This window comes from Catharus ustulatus, chromosome 2 (genome assembly GCF_009819885.2).
Source record: "Catharus ustulatus isolate bCatUst1 chromosome 2, bCatUst1.pri.v2, whole genome shotgun sequence".
Classification (NCBI taxonomy): Eukaryota; Metazoa; Chordata; class Aves; order Passeriformes; family Turdidae; genus Catharus; species Catharus ustulatus.
Window position 1 is genome coordinate 93,077,117 of NC_046222.1, and position 14,639 is coordinate 93,091,755.

General features: G+C 41.4%; 1 protein-coding gene across 3 annotated transcripts in view; it reads right to left on the reverse strand.

Moving 5' to 3' along the window:
• Positions 1-14,639, reverse strand: part of CRACDL (CRACD like) — a 47,063-nt gene that overhangs the window by 24,746 nt on the left and 7,678 nt on the right. For all 3 annotated transcript variants that reach the window (XM_033052726.1, XM_033052727.1, XM_033052725.1), the window contains 4 exons: positions 5,154-5,230; positions 4,024-4,189; positions 927-1,062; positions 407-571 (listed from right to left, as the gene is read on the reverse strand). In XM_033052726.1, the coding sequence (XP_032908617.1) occupies positions 407-571; positions 927-1,062; positions 4,024-4,189; positions 5,154-5,220 (534 nt within the window). In that variant the 5' untranslated portion in view covers positions 5,221-5,230. The remainder of the gene's footprint in view (positions 1-406; positions 572-926; positions 1,063-4,023; positions 4,190-5,153; positions 5,231-14,639) is intronic.

Consider the following 14,639-nt stretch of genomic DNA (forward strand, 5'->3'; position numbering starts at 1 on the left):
AAATCAGATTATTTCATGTTTCTTTTTTCCAATTATAACCTAGAAGAACATTAGAGAGTTCTCTTATCAACACACTCAAGGTGGAATACAGATTTTTCAGCCTTTTTTAATGCCTGGCAGCTCTTTATAGTCTCCATAAAAAACACAGCATTCCCATGCATGCACACAATCACACACTCTTTTTCCTAGTTCGGCATTTTCTGTTGTGATATTTATGTTTTAACAGGAACACAGATTCTAAGTAGCTGTTTACAGAGAGAGTGTGTTTTCCCAGTTTGAGTAAGGTATTTCTGAATTGCTCAGAGGTAAAATACGGATACCTAAAACCAATACTTTATTCTGCCATCCACATATAGGCAAAACAAGTCATTAAACACTCATTTTTGTCAACACTGTAACTACTCACTCTTGTTCTCATGCCTGAGTTTAAGCTTTCATGGAGCAAAGACATTTCTGGAGGGCTCCTGGGTAATCCATCATCTTCAGAACTGGTCCCAGCGTCCTCTGTTCGCTTTGCATGAAGCCCAAATGGAGGCGGAGGCCCCAATTTCATGGTAGGCTGGAGTTTCAGCTTCAGTGTGGCATAAAATACATTAGCTTATGATAGTGATGGAGGATTCCCCAGAACATTTTTTCTAGCTGAGGTCAATGAGTTGCCATTATTTTAACTTCACAAGTGAATGATCCAGGGCCCAGGACATCTGACTTTACATATTATCTTAGGGAGCCAAATAAGCTACCAGTTTTTCAGCTATCATTTATGTAGAACCAAGACAGGATACTGCTGTCTAATTAACAAATGCAACATTTCATGTAAACTGCAGACAGATATTACTTACTAATAACAAATACTATTTTAAAAAAATCAAGCCTGGAAAGACATTCCACTTCTTGCATTTGAAAAAAAATGATGTTGTGTAAATTACCTGTAAAGCTCTAATCCGATCAGAAACGTTTTCTTGAGAAAACACTCTTACTGGCCTTGCAGGCTCTTGCCCAGTCTCAAGGATGAAAATGCTATCATGTGACAAAGCTCTGCTTCCCATAATGCCTTTATGTGTCCTAGAATAATATAACAAATTAGTGAAAACGTGCCAACTTTTTTGCCATTTCTCTTAACTCAAGTGGTCTACTGAATGTGGAATGGGAGACAGATGCACAGCATACATCAAAAACAAGATTCCAGACTTCTCCATGAATACAGTCATTCAGGGGAATCGGGTAATCTAAGTAACACCTTTAAAAAAACCCAAACAAACAAAAAAAACTCCACAAAAAACCACAAAAAAAAACCCAAACGAAACAAACAAACAAAAAAAATAAAGTAAATGCTGTTATATGTCATGTTGACAAACTGAATCCAGGTTAAAGACAGTTTAACTCCAGATGATGAGTTATGTCTTATGGCCAGGTGCAAAATGGAGTTCACATAAATGAGTCTGTACTGAGACTTCTTGCTAATGTAAGACCATGTCTTGCAAATGAGTGAACATTACCATAGGAAGAATAAGTACCTTGTACTATCTAAAAGTGGTACAGCATTTAATATATCTCTGCCATATAGATCATTAGTAGAAACATTTCAGGCAATGTAGTCCTCATGCAGAATCCTTTGCAAAAATCCTTAAAAGGTGCTGTGCTCTACATCAAGATTCCTCAGATTTTCTCTTATGAGCCTGTGGGAAACATTTTTTCATGGACAATCTTTGTGGTCTAGTTAGAGGAAGTGGGAGATGCTTTGTGGGCAGTTTCTGTCATATTCTTACTTCTGATGCATGTCTTACGTAATTTTCTTTTGCAAATGGTGCATATGGGATATGAGCACCTTGCTTCTTTATGGGAAAGGTAGAGGAGGCTCACAGACAGCTAGCTGCTAGGAGGTTTCTTGTGCTCATTTCCTCAGTTTAGCTCATACCCTGACTGAGCAGGGAGAAGAAACATGTGCACACAGCATTTTTTGCAAGAGTACCTTTTTCAAATTTTTAAAATCAGGGAGCTATGAGATGGCAAATGAGTGCAGAACAGAGAATTGTTTGGGTTTATGTAACTATTAAGTTAATTGAGCAGAAAAGACAAAAGAACTGTATTTCTGGATCCTAGATACTGTTGTAGAGACATTGAAGACAAACAAACAATCATGGCAGACAGTAACATTTTCCCTCACAGTGGCTGCTATAAATATGTTTGATAAAACAATAGCAGGAAAGAGTTGATCTACATTCTTGCTGCAGAAGGAAGGAAAGCCTGATACTTGTGCTTAATGCATTAGAGACATTAGAAGAGCAATTTATCTAAGTGAAAATGTGCTCTCTGCAATGCTTCCAAGGTCAGACAGATTTACAGCAATTTGCAGAGTAGGTGCCAGTCAGGGCTGCAGTGGTGCCCCACACTCCAACATTCAACAAGGGCAGCAGCCACACAGGCAGTGTCATTGCATGGGCACATTTATCCCAGCATTCCATCCTCATATCCTCTTTCTGGCAGATGCCTCCCTCCTAGACACATAATGGAGGTATCCTACGTGTCTCCTCAGATTAAGAGTCTTCAAATTAATTTTCCTTCCTTTCAAATAATTTCCTGATCCTTGTCTGTCTAACTAAATATTAAGAAACAATAATGTAACAACCCTTCAGGTTACAGCACAGGAATATGGCTAAAACAGCCAGAGATGGCACCCACTCAGACACAACCTTGTTAAACCATGCATGGGGAAAGAAAATCTCACAATCCACGTCTTGTAAATAAGCTGTCAAACAAGAGCAGTACACACCACCTAGTGCTGCCAGCCCAGAACTTCGAGGGCTTCAGGCTGGACTAACTAACATTACTATTGCCAATGCCATGAAAGCAAAAAGAAAAAAACAAACAAAACCAAACCATCAAAGAAAAAAGAAAAGTAATTGTTAATAATTTATTTTGGTTGTTTGGCGCTGCCTGGTGGCCACATCGAATAATGTCGTTTTAAATGGTCGGGATGGTTTCCTTTCCCCTTCCTGGGCACAGCAATACCCCCTGCTTGAGCACCAGGAGGCTTGTTCTGAGAGGCACAACATCCACCAATGCAAAGACTTGCTTTTTAGTTATCCAAGGGGCTCTTCAGTCTGTCTCTCCATCCAGAGACATATCTGAATATTTGGACCAAGTTTCTCATGTTTACTTTTCATGGTGGGTAACACTTTTGCAAAATCTGGATGAACACGGGGTTTTCAGAGGCGAAAAGGTACACAGGATGGGACTCATCTGGTCTAACTTCAGACATCAGATCGCATTTGTTTACATTGGAGGTGGTTATCCCAGACTCCTGTTTACATTCAGTGGGGAGATATAGGCACCTCCAGAGCCTATTTCATGCATAAGTATGACACAATCTGTTAGTAATGCTGACTTCTCCCTGATTATAAAAGGCAGCTGGCAACCAACTATTCCTGTCCATGGCAGAGAGGTTGGAACTGGATGATCTCTAAAGACCCTTCCAACTCAAACCATTCTATGAATCTGTGGTTCTATAACTCAAATGCAGACATTTTTCCTTTGGTCAGATGTACCCCATATATACAGAGGAAAAAAAGGCTTCAGAACCTCTGGATTCTGCTGGTTTCAGTTGCAGTCATTCCATTACTCCTTCCTTTTTTTCAAACCCTGCCATAAATGGTTAGTCATCTAAATTTCTCTAACAATCCTTAGTAGTTACATTTTAGGGGCATAAGACAATCCTGGTAGGATATAAATTGGTTATCTAATTCATTTTTGAAGATGGGAATTACATTCTTTTGAAATTATAACCCAAGGCTTATTTATGATTAAATGAAATCTTTTTTTCATTCATATTTCTTGCTACATCCCATCCAATTCCCTTCTTATTTGCCTTGCATCAACCATTTTAATTTGTACTTTCCTAGGAAAAGCATCTATTTGAAAATACATCACTATGAACAAGGGGAGGTGGAAATTTTGGTGTGCCTTTGATCTACAAACATTGTAGTAATTTTGTATTTGTTTACCAGACAGAGTCCAAAGACTTACTCAAGTTCATCTTCAGAATCATAACTAATGCGCATGTCATGAGAGGCTGCGACATCACTTGTTGACTGGCACAACTTCAGACTGCTGCTTACAGAAGATGACGTCTCTTTCCTTTTCTTTTTGCCAAAAAACTTCTTGAAAGATTTGAACTTTGATTTTTTCTTTCCTAAGTGAAGAAACATCAAGAAGATGCAAACAGCAGCACATGCAAATTTTTGAACAATAATATTTGTTTATAATTTTTTTGCATAAGTGAAGTTTTTTCCTGGAAAATGCAACACAGTCCACTGTTGCCTTAATTTCTTTCAAGACTGTACTGATAGTATGAAATTACTTTTATCTTGGAGAATGGATTGCAGTGTTTTTGAGACATAAGAAATAACCAGTGGTGTAGAATTATTCTTAATAGAGTTTCTAGTTGCCTCTTGAGGTAATTAAACTGTGAAGGAAAAATTTGGTCTCAACTGCCTGGTATTACGAAAAAGAAATTATTACTTGGAAACCCACTGCCTTTGTTCAGCAAGCTAAATAGGGATGATAAGACCAATGATACCAAAACCAATTTAAATATAGAAAAGGCATACATAGGTGAATATGCACAGGTGTCAGGAGGCTAATGCTTTTAAAATGTTGGGTTTATAATTCACTGAGAATATTTTGAATGCTAATTACAAGATTCAATGGATCACAAAGTATTCATCTAGGAATCAAGCAAAAACTTTGAAAAACAATTCTAGTCTGCTCAGTGAAGAAACACCTGAATTAGGATCAGTCGCAGCTCTGTGAAGGAAACTATTTCAAATTAAATCAGTGTTTTGCACAAGAATTCCAACAACTTGTGCTTGGCCTGTTTAAGTTGGCATGACAGCACTGCAAGGCAACCCTGTCAGCATTTCACTCACTCTTGGATCTTGTTGGGTAAAAAAGTTAGCTTGGTCCCAAGATGCTATAAAAATCTTATCTCAAGCCTCTGAAAATGCTGAAAACATGTAACAGCTCTTGGAGACAGGGGAAGAGAAAGGCAGAATGCATTCTCTAAACAAACAAATTCACTTCTGTGACAGAGATAAGGCACAGAAGCTCAAGAAGTGACAGCACTTTTGCTACACTGGGGAAGTGAGAAATTATACCTGAATTGTCCTCTCCATCTCCTTCAGCCTCTCTCATCTTAGGGTCCATTATCCTTGAGGAACTCATGTGGCAATCACTAAAGGAGGTACAAAAAGTGTTAGTTGCATCAACAAAATAACTTTGCTATATATGTGTACACATACATACAGGCAGGTTACTAAAATATAAAAATATAGAATAGAATATTATGTGTATGCTTACATTATATATGTCTCCATACGCATCTAAACATATGTGCATATATTATATATAAATATACATAAAACATACATAATATATAAAACTATCCCATATAGTACTTACTAGGCTAAAGTATAATAGATTACACAGATTATTTGACTTTGAGAAAACAATAGTACTTGACAGTTTAGTTGACCAGCCTCTCCTGTCTGAAGACTGACTGGTGAATTCTTGAATGCTTCTAAAAAACATGTATCAGAGGAGGTGGGCTTCTTTGATTCTCCCTTTCTCAGCCCATTCAGGATCAGAGACAAAATGACAAAATTACAGCATTTGAATAAGTGTACAATTAACAACAATAGAGAACTCCATGTTTTTTCCCTTATTTATATCCAATCTGAAGTATTCTACAGATTGTGGTTTTTCTTCTTTCTAAAGAAACTTGGGACAAGTTAGTGATTCTTTCTATTCCTTTCTTTTTGCACAGATAACAAAGTTAGGGAGAATTAGTAACAGAAAAATACAAGTAAAAAGAAAATAACTGCTTTTCTTATTTTCTTCTCTCTTCTCTACTTTTTGGATGCAAAATATTACTTTGCTTACTAAGGTTCCTAAACTAAAAAATAATTGCAAAACTGCACATGTCCAAAGCCTGAAGACATTATAACTCTAATTTAAATTATATTTCTGGTGCAGTAGTCTGTTTGTGCTCTCTTTTCTTCATCTGGAGAGCCATAATTTCATGGTCAAGGGAGAAGAAAGTCATGGAAAGCCATTGATTGGATAGTGAGTGAAGTGCTGTAGAGTCACTCTTTGGGCTGTAATGGTGGCAGATGCTCATGTCCCAGCCTGGATGGGAGGGTGAGTAGACTGTGGCTGCTTTCATCCACTGAAGTAGCAGGAGACTTAAGAAATAAGGCTCATAAATCCAACGAGCTAGTGAAATGGAAATGAAACCTTTATTACTCGAGTCTAAACCACAACACATCACCTGAACCATCTGCAGCCACTTCAGCTGGGCCACAGAGCACGGCTGCAGGACAGCCATAGCAAAGGCACCTCTACTGCTCCAGGGCTGCTGCAGCACACAGACCCAGAGCTTGGGTGTGGAACACCCCCTGCCACCACCCAGGAACCAAATCAGAATTAACACAAACACGAGAGCGAGAAACTTTTGGTCAAGGGCATCTGCCTGAAATATGGAGAATTAATAAGGAACCTACCCTAGGAAAAAACATGGATGAGGGTGGTGAGGCACTGGAATAGGTTGCTGAGAGAAGCTGTGGATGCCCCACTGCTGGAAATGTTCAAGGTCGGGCTGGATGGGACTTTGAGCAACCTGGTCCAGTGGAAGGTGTCCCTATCTATGCCAGAGAGGTTGGAACAATGTGTTCCTTAAGGTCCATTTCAACACAAACAATTCTGTGATTCTAAGATACCTTTATTTTTAAAGTAAATGTCCACTGGGAGGTGACAGATAAGTATGTATTGTGGGCTGTGGCATACCTAGTCAATTGTTAAACAGGGTGTCTCAGATTCCTGCTGTCACATTGCAGTAGCAATGTAAATCAATACCTTTAAAGCTCTAGTTGTCATATCCATGCCCTGTAGCATCTATAAGCTACACACATCCAGAAGTGGGATTCTACAGTCTCTATATAAATTGTGGATGGCATAACTCACATTCCCATCTGTGGTTGACTGGCATCACCCTGCTGCATCCAGCTGCACTCAGGTGAGGCTATTTTTTTTATCCAAATGTTTGTATGCCATACTTCACTAGCTCTCAATAGCAAAGCCACTGGGGGACAAACCCACACACAGTGACAATGTTTGTTGGTAACATGCAGGCAAGTATGAACATGTTCCCTCTGGCAAAATTCAATCAGGTAATACATTATATTCCTGACAAACCGGAATTATGTTCCTGTCCCAAATCTTGGCAGCCAAATTTCTAGAGAATAAAACCAATTTAAAAAAACAAGCTAGTTCCATCATAATGCGTGCAAAGATTAGTGTGATTTATTTTGTGACACCTGAGGTCACAAAGATAGTTTCCACTGGTTGCCTCAAACATTGAGGGACACTAATATGTGACTAAGGGTGCAGCATAAATCTCCTCACTTAGAGGAAACAGAAGGACACTGAACTTTGATGGGCTCTCTCCTTGCCAGTTGCGCATTTTAAAGTAAGATCCTCACTCTCTTTCTTTCCTTACACAGCAACTCTTTAGGCCAACATGTTTTTGCTGATTCCTAACATTATTTAAGAATCAGTGGGTCTTACCCAGAGGAAGGCAGCCCTCCACTACTGTGTCTCTGCAAGAGTACAGGGCTGGTGCCCTGGCTTGCAAGAAGGACGGAGGTGCTTAGCCACCATATGTGTGTATGTGGTACTCACATTCCACCACCCCTGGAATCCTGGGGATTTGGTTATGTAGGGAAATAAATTCCTAGTTTAAGGGAAGATACAGATCAATGTGCATCATTATTTTATATTATTTGTCCTGGATACGACCCATCCTGGGCCAGTGCTGGCCTGTCACTGAAGGACAAGAGCAAGATAAAACAATTGGAAAAAAAATGTGGAGTTGCCCTGTTGGGCTGTCTGGGCTCAGATTGATCCTGGTTGGGACTGTTATAATTAGACAGAGATAACTTCCAAAATGTGATTAGAGCTTGTGAGGAGACAAGTGAATTGAACTAAAGTATAGGAATGTAGATAGAGACCAGAGTAACATATAATGACTACTAGAAAATATAGTAATGGGTTTTGTTGAGGTACAGGGGAATGACTCTCCAGAAACTTAATAATATTTTATTATTATTTATTATAATAAAATATAGTAGCAAGTGTATTTGTGGATCCAGCTGCCTCTGACATCTGCAACTATTTTAAGGATCACATGTCAGAGTGACAAAAAGAAAATCAGAAAGATTTGAGGGTGGTTCTAAACTTGGTTTGTTACTTGCCAGCAAAACACACAAAGATTGCTTGAAAGATACTATTTTTCCATGTACTGTTTTAGCAGGTCATCCAGGGACTTCTTTGTTTAAGGACCTTCTTGAGAGATGCCCAACTCAGGCTGTAATGTTATTAATAAAAAGTACAGTAATTTCACGACCATAAGGTGCACCCCCCGGGAGTCGGCAAAACTCGCAACTTTGTAGATCAGATAAGGCGCACCGGACTATAAGGCGCACTTTTTTTTTGCAGTGAGGCTCCACCCCCAGCTCCCCCCGCGCGGTTTCTGGCCGAGGCCCCACCTCAACCTGGCAGCCATTGGCCCCTGGGCCTGCCTGTACCCAGCAGGGGCGGTGCCATGGGCCCCCAGGCCTGCCTGTATCCAGCGGGGCCAGGGCATGGCCGCCACCCCTCCATGCCGCCTCACCGGGGCCGGGGGGTGCCTGTGTAGGGGCCGTGCTGCCTCCACGGGTCCGGGGAGTGCCTCTGGAGGGGCCGTCCCGCCTCCACGGGGCCGGGGTGTGCCCGCCGCCACTCCGCCCCGCCTCCACCTGGCAGCCATGGCGCTGCCAGCTCCCCCCGCGGCTCGCAGCTCTCACTTCCAGGTAGGCAAATTTTTTGAACTTTGTCCATCAGATAAGGCGCACCGGACTATAAGGCACACTTCCAGGTTCCGGGGAAAATTTTAGTCAAAAGGGTGCGCCTTATAGTCGTGAAATTACTGTACTTTTAAAATACTTTTACAGAAGACTCTGTCTTTCTGCTTATTGATTCAGCAGAAACCTAATCAAACACTATTATTGTGGCTGGCATGTGTAATTTCCATAACACCAGGTCCCACCACTGCTGCTGGAGTCATCCCATGACAGCTCAGTGTCACCTGGGGAAAAACCTGGCTGCTTTGCTGTGGGACAGTTACCAAGAGACCCAGGCTGTGTGCAGGGAGGAAGGTTCTCCAGGTAAGGTAACTTTGGAGTGAGACAGAAAGCAACCCAACGCATGGGTCAGAGGCACCGGGATACAGGAGACACTGAGCACAAATACCAGCGACCTCAACCTCCTGTCCAGAAGCCCAGAGACTCTCTTACCCTCACCAAGGAAATGCTTATTTTAAATTATGGTAAATAAATACTCTAAGTTTAGGTCAGGTAAGCAACACTGGGTTTGCAGTGGGGCGACTGTAAGGCTTTTAATAAAAACTGCCTCTCAATTCGTCATGCAATTATAAGGATTTGGTTTTCAGTTCAAAAGACAAGTTTCCAGCCCAAACCTAGGGTGCGGTGTGACTGTCCCAGGCCAATGGTGGCTGACACAGAGTAGGAGGTGGCAGCAGCCCTTGCAGCAATCACTATGTTGTGCAAACACACACTATGACAAGAGCAGCGAGGTGCAGTCACCCGCCCCATACCAAGGATAAAGGAAGAGTTTTGTGCCTTCTATTACCAAAGGCAGATTTGTTTGCATCAAAGGATGAAGGGACACCTGCTTCCTTAACCTGAGACTGGCACGGAGGGGTGGGGAATTAGCAGGCAGCAGAGAGGACTGGAAGAAGTTGCAAAATGCTTCTGGGCAGTGTGATGTGTTCAGGTTTTCAGAAAAATGCTCAAAAGTCAACAGATTAATTTTTAGCCAACCCTGGTTTTGAGCAAATGCTGAAGCTGACACGTAGCCACTTACTTGAGCACTCTGCCAAGTGATGGTTTGCATTGGAGCAGTATCCCAAGACAGTGTGAAGAAATACTGGTCCTTGCTAAGCATCCAGCAGCTGCCAGAGATCCCTCTGTGATGCTCTGCCTGCCTTAGTGTCTCACCAAACCCAGCTGCAGACAATCCCATTCATTTCTACCTTAAAATTTACTATGTTGGTTTTACTAACATGGGGGAAGCTGGGTTTCCTTTTAAATGCTTCCTTTGCACTGTCAGAGAAACACAGGTTTTCACCACCAAGAGATAATCCTATTTTTTTTCCCAAACATATAAACTTGGAGAACCATACTCTCTATATCTTCCCCAAAATCCTTTTTCTTTCCTTATAATGTATTTTAACAGTATCTTTAGGCAGATTTGCAATCTTTCAAGCCTTCTCCTCAGCATCTGCAACAAAGCCTCCAGTATTAATATATTCATCATAGGAAAGATTTGATTAAAATATGATATCTAAGAGGAGAAACAAAAAAATCCAGTTTACCCTTGGTATGACTGCAACTGCTTGTCATTTCCCTGATGTAAACAGAGATTGCAGTTTTTGCTCTGGAGCCAAATTTTTTCACCCTCAAAGCTTTGTTTAAAATCTACAATGGCCTACAAGCTTAAGAGCTGTGCAATGAAACACTGATGAAATCCAGCAGCTTTGAATTTGGCACCCACTGGGACTGGTGGCATTCATTGTGCACTTATGCTTGGATCTAGAGGCTTGGCTGCTGAGCTTTCTCATTTCCATTTTCCCCAAGGATTTACTGAAGTCCATCACTTAATTAAATCATCCTGTGATCTGAAAATTCAGCAGGATTTTCGTCCTAAAGAAGCAACCTGCATTGGTTCTCCCTTGTAAGCAAGGGCGAGATTTACCACACCACTGGAAGCCACACCCTTTTCCCCCTTTTTCCCCCCCCACTGTATGTGTGGTTCTTTTCACAATGGAATACTAGAGGTACTTGGGTTATGAATTTATTATGAGCTTTTATAAGCCAAATATAATGTCTGCTGATGAATTGCTAAATATTACCTGTTTATAACAGTATTTTTGCTATATTGGACTTTCCCCAGCAGACTTTTTTCACTTTCCTTCGTCCTCCCTAGGTCCTTTGAGAGACTGTGATACAAGAAATACATCTGAGACTATGCCATTGCAGAGAATAGAGATGGAATATAGCAGCACAATAGGTTTTTATTCCCCTTCTTATCCCTTCCAAATGGCAAAAGTGTGTATCCAAAAACCAAACAACAGTAATTTACATCTTTCATTTCTCTTTTGTATAAGAATATCCCTTTTCTAGTAGAAACGTAAGGAGGTAAAAAAATCTGAATTTAGGAAAATTATTTCACATGAGAGTAAGAGCTGCCCTTTTCTCTGAACACCTCCATATTCTAATATTCCTACTGATATTACACAGCCTTGAAGACTTGGCAGGGGGGGAAGTAAAGAAGAAAACTAAGCAGGGATTCTGGGGAAAACCCAAATACTCAGAGATAGTTCTCTAGCTGAGAGAGTAAGCAACCCAAAATCATCTCAAATGCCAGGAGCAAAGACTGAGGCAGCCTTTTCTCATTCTCGCCCTCTCTGAAGAGTCAAACCTGAAATGAAGGCACCATCCAGAGGCCCCACAGCCTCTTCTCCTGTCACTTGGACTGCAGAAATGGGACAGCCCAAAAATTTCCAGAGGGAGCAAGCTCAGAGTGCCTGCCATGGTCCTCTGCCATCCCAGGCACGTCAGCAGTGCTTTCACAGCCCTGGAGACACTCCAGCTCTCCAGCATGTGCATTAGCAAGAGCACCACCTGCACACAGCCCCAGGGTGCCATGCCTTGGCATAGCACAGGTTCAAAAGTGTGTTGTGATCACCTGCCTCCCAAGCAAAGGTTTATCTGTGCAGCCAGGGGAGACTTTGTGTTGAAAACATTGTGCAGGGTGTGGCAGAAGGAAGTGCCAGGCAGTAAGCAGGTATTCACACAGCTCAAGAAACCCTGCTGTTCAACACACCTCTCTGCTCAGAACTCCTCCTGCTAACAGAGATCATTGTCCACTCCTTTCAAACTCTAAATTTTAAGTGCAACCAAGTGATAATGCTTGAGCCTAGCCAAAACTAAATCTCTCACTGTAGGTTCAATTACAGAATCATTTCCAAAGGGCAGCCATCATCTTGAGCTTTTGTTTCTAAGATAAACTACCGGCAACAGGAGGTCTAAGAAGCATGGAGTGAAGTGCTCCCCCTGAGCTAGCACAGCACATATGAGCCCAAGTATTAGGAGTGTCTCTGGGAATCTGATTAGTCTGTACAAACAAATCCAAAAAGCTCCTAAAAAGGACCAGGAGAATTTCATAACTGCAACCCCATTTCCAAAGCCATACATTTTCCTGCTCCAGACCTCTCATTAGGTCAAAGGAGTTTCACTTTTCATTTTTATTTGGCCTCCAAATTTTTAACCAAGTGAACAAATGCACCTGAGTGCATGTTTACATACACTCAGCCATCCTAGAAGCTTTATCCAGAGTGCCAACACTGGGACTGAAGGGTCATTTTGCCTTTCTACCATATGTCAGGATCTATACAGTATCTGTACATATTCTAGCTTCATCTTCATAATTTTTGTATTATTAAAGATAATTATTCAGAGAGGACATTTTCTGAGAAAACTGCACTGGATTCTACTACCAAGTCTACATAAAAAAATAAACTTCATGCCAAACCATGAAGAAAATACATCCTTGCACTTTTTGTATACAACTTTGCCTTTTGTTTTGAAAATTGGACAGACAAGCTTCTCCTTCCATTTTGTTCAAATGGTGTGTATCAGTAAACAAAAAAAAACCATTTTCACAAATGGTTGGCAGTCTAAATGATAGTTTGCTATCCATTTTAATCTGTCTCGCACTGAAGCTGCTACACTTTACCCATCTTTTCTTATCTGCATTATTGGATAATAAAAAGTTTTGTTTCCTTGCTTGTGGCTAACGTTTATCTCCAGCTGATGTCATGTTTGTAGCATGCTTTTACGTTAAAAGAAAATTTGCATATTGCACAACCACATTGGTGCAGTGAGTCTATGAGCCACTCCTTGTGCTCAGAGCAAGGCTGGCTCAAGTGTCTTTGCTGCCAGAATTCTCTCCATGGCTGCACAGGTCCTAAGCCAGTATCCAGGTGAGAACACACAGTCTGAACACAAAGTCAATGTCTTTCTCTTTTAAAACTGCCAGTTCAGGATCCTCTAATCCTCTTCCCACTCACCGTCAAAATGAATAGAGCTAGCTGTGAGTGATTTGCCCTTTCTCTCAGAAATAACTAATAAAAGTCAGCTGCACCAGCACATACCTCTTCTGATGCTGTTCCTTGCAGAGTTTACTATTCTTACACCCCCAACACAGGGTGCTGTACCACACGGACCAGCAGTGTGTAACTATGGACACACTAATGCCCCTTTGCATCAGCCCTTGCCTTTAGAGTACTCACATCTATCACTCAAATTCCTGCTGCATAAGATGTAAACATAAGGTGGTACTGGACGTCCCTGTGATCACTGAGAAGAGACATCAAGGGATGTCATGTAATAAAATACCTGCTAAAAGGAAGATTGGACAGGGAGATAGGATAGAATTTGCTGGGCTTCAAGCCCGAGCCTTTGTGCAAACAGGGCAAGGCCTGCCATGAATAGCAAGTGAGGCTTTAGGGGCTACAACTGAGGAATCTTCCCAAACCTTGAAGAGTTTTCTGGGCATTCAGTTGTTTTCAGTCTTCTACTGCTGTTGGGCAGTGTGTGTTTTCCTTTGCCTAACCAGCCCAAACTATCCTCTGATGCACCTGCCCCTGTTATTCCAAACGCTGTGCAGATTCTCATCAGAGCCTCATCAGCCCTTCTGCCATGCCCCTGCCAACAGCACATTCCTTTCTCTATTACAATCACAGTGCTTTTCCAAGAGATGGGAGGGAGAGGTAAAAATCTTCCCTTCCTATCTCCTTTTCTCCCCCAAGAATTAATAGACCTTCCTTCTGAGAGAGGTGAGAAACATTCCATAAAATAAACTGTCCTCCAAAGCAGCTTGGGAGGAGTGAGATTTGTTTTTTTAAAACAGTGCATTGCTACAGAACACATAAACAAAAGAGGTCAGAAGGCATTACTAGGACTGTCTGTCTGGTGTCCTGGATAGTGCAGGGAATAAGCTGTTCCAGAAGGGTGAAGGGAACTTCCTTGCCTGATAGAGCCCAGTAACATGAGGGTATACAACTTCACAAAGGTCGCATTTCGTTCACAGGAAAAGCTTTTTCTTGACTTGCATGTTTTCTTTAAACAAACAAAAAACCCCAACAAGCCAAAACCAAAGCAAAGCAAACAACCATATAAAAGAATTATAGCAAGGGGGGTGGAGGGAGGGGTCTGCATAGGCAAAAGAATAAAGCAAACTCATGTGAAATGTCTTATTCCTATGCAGTAACTTTCCTTCTTGATTTGGATAGAAGGGCCAAGAGATTTATTCCACCAACATGGAAAGCATGACTAAAAAGAGAACTGTTAAGGAGACACATTGGTTTTCCTTCCTGAGCATTCAGGGATAATAAGGGCATAGCTGTTTTACACAAAGACACAAGACCTTCCCCTGCAAACTGCCTACCAGAGATCCTTTGCCAT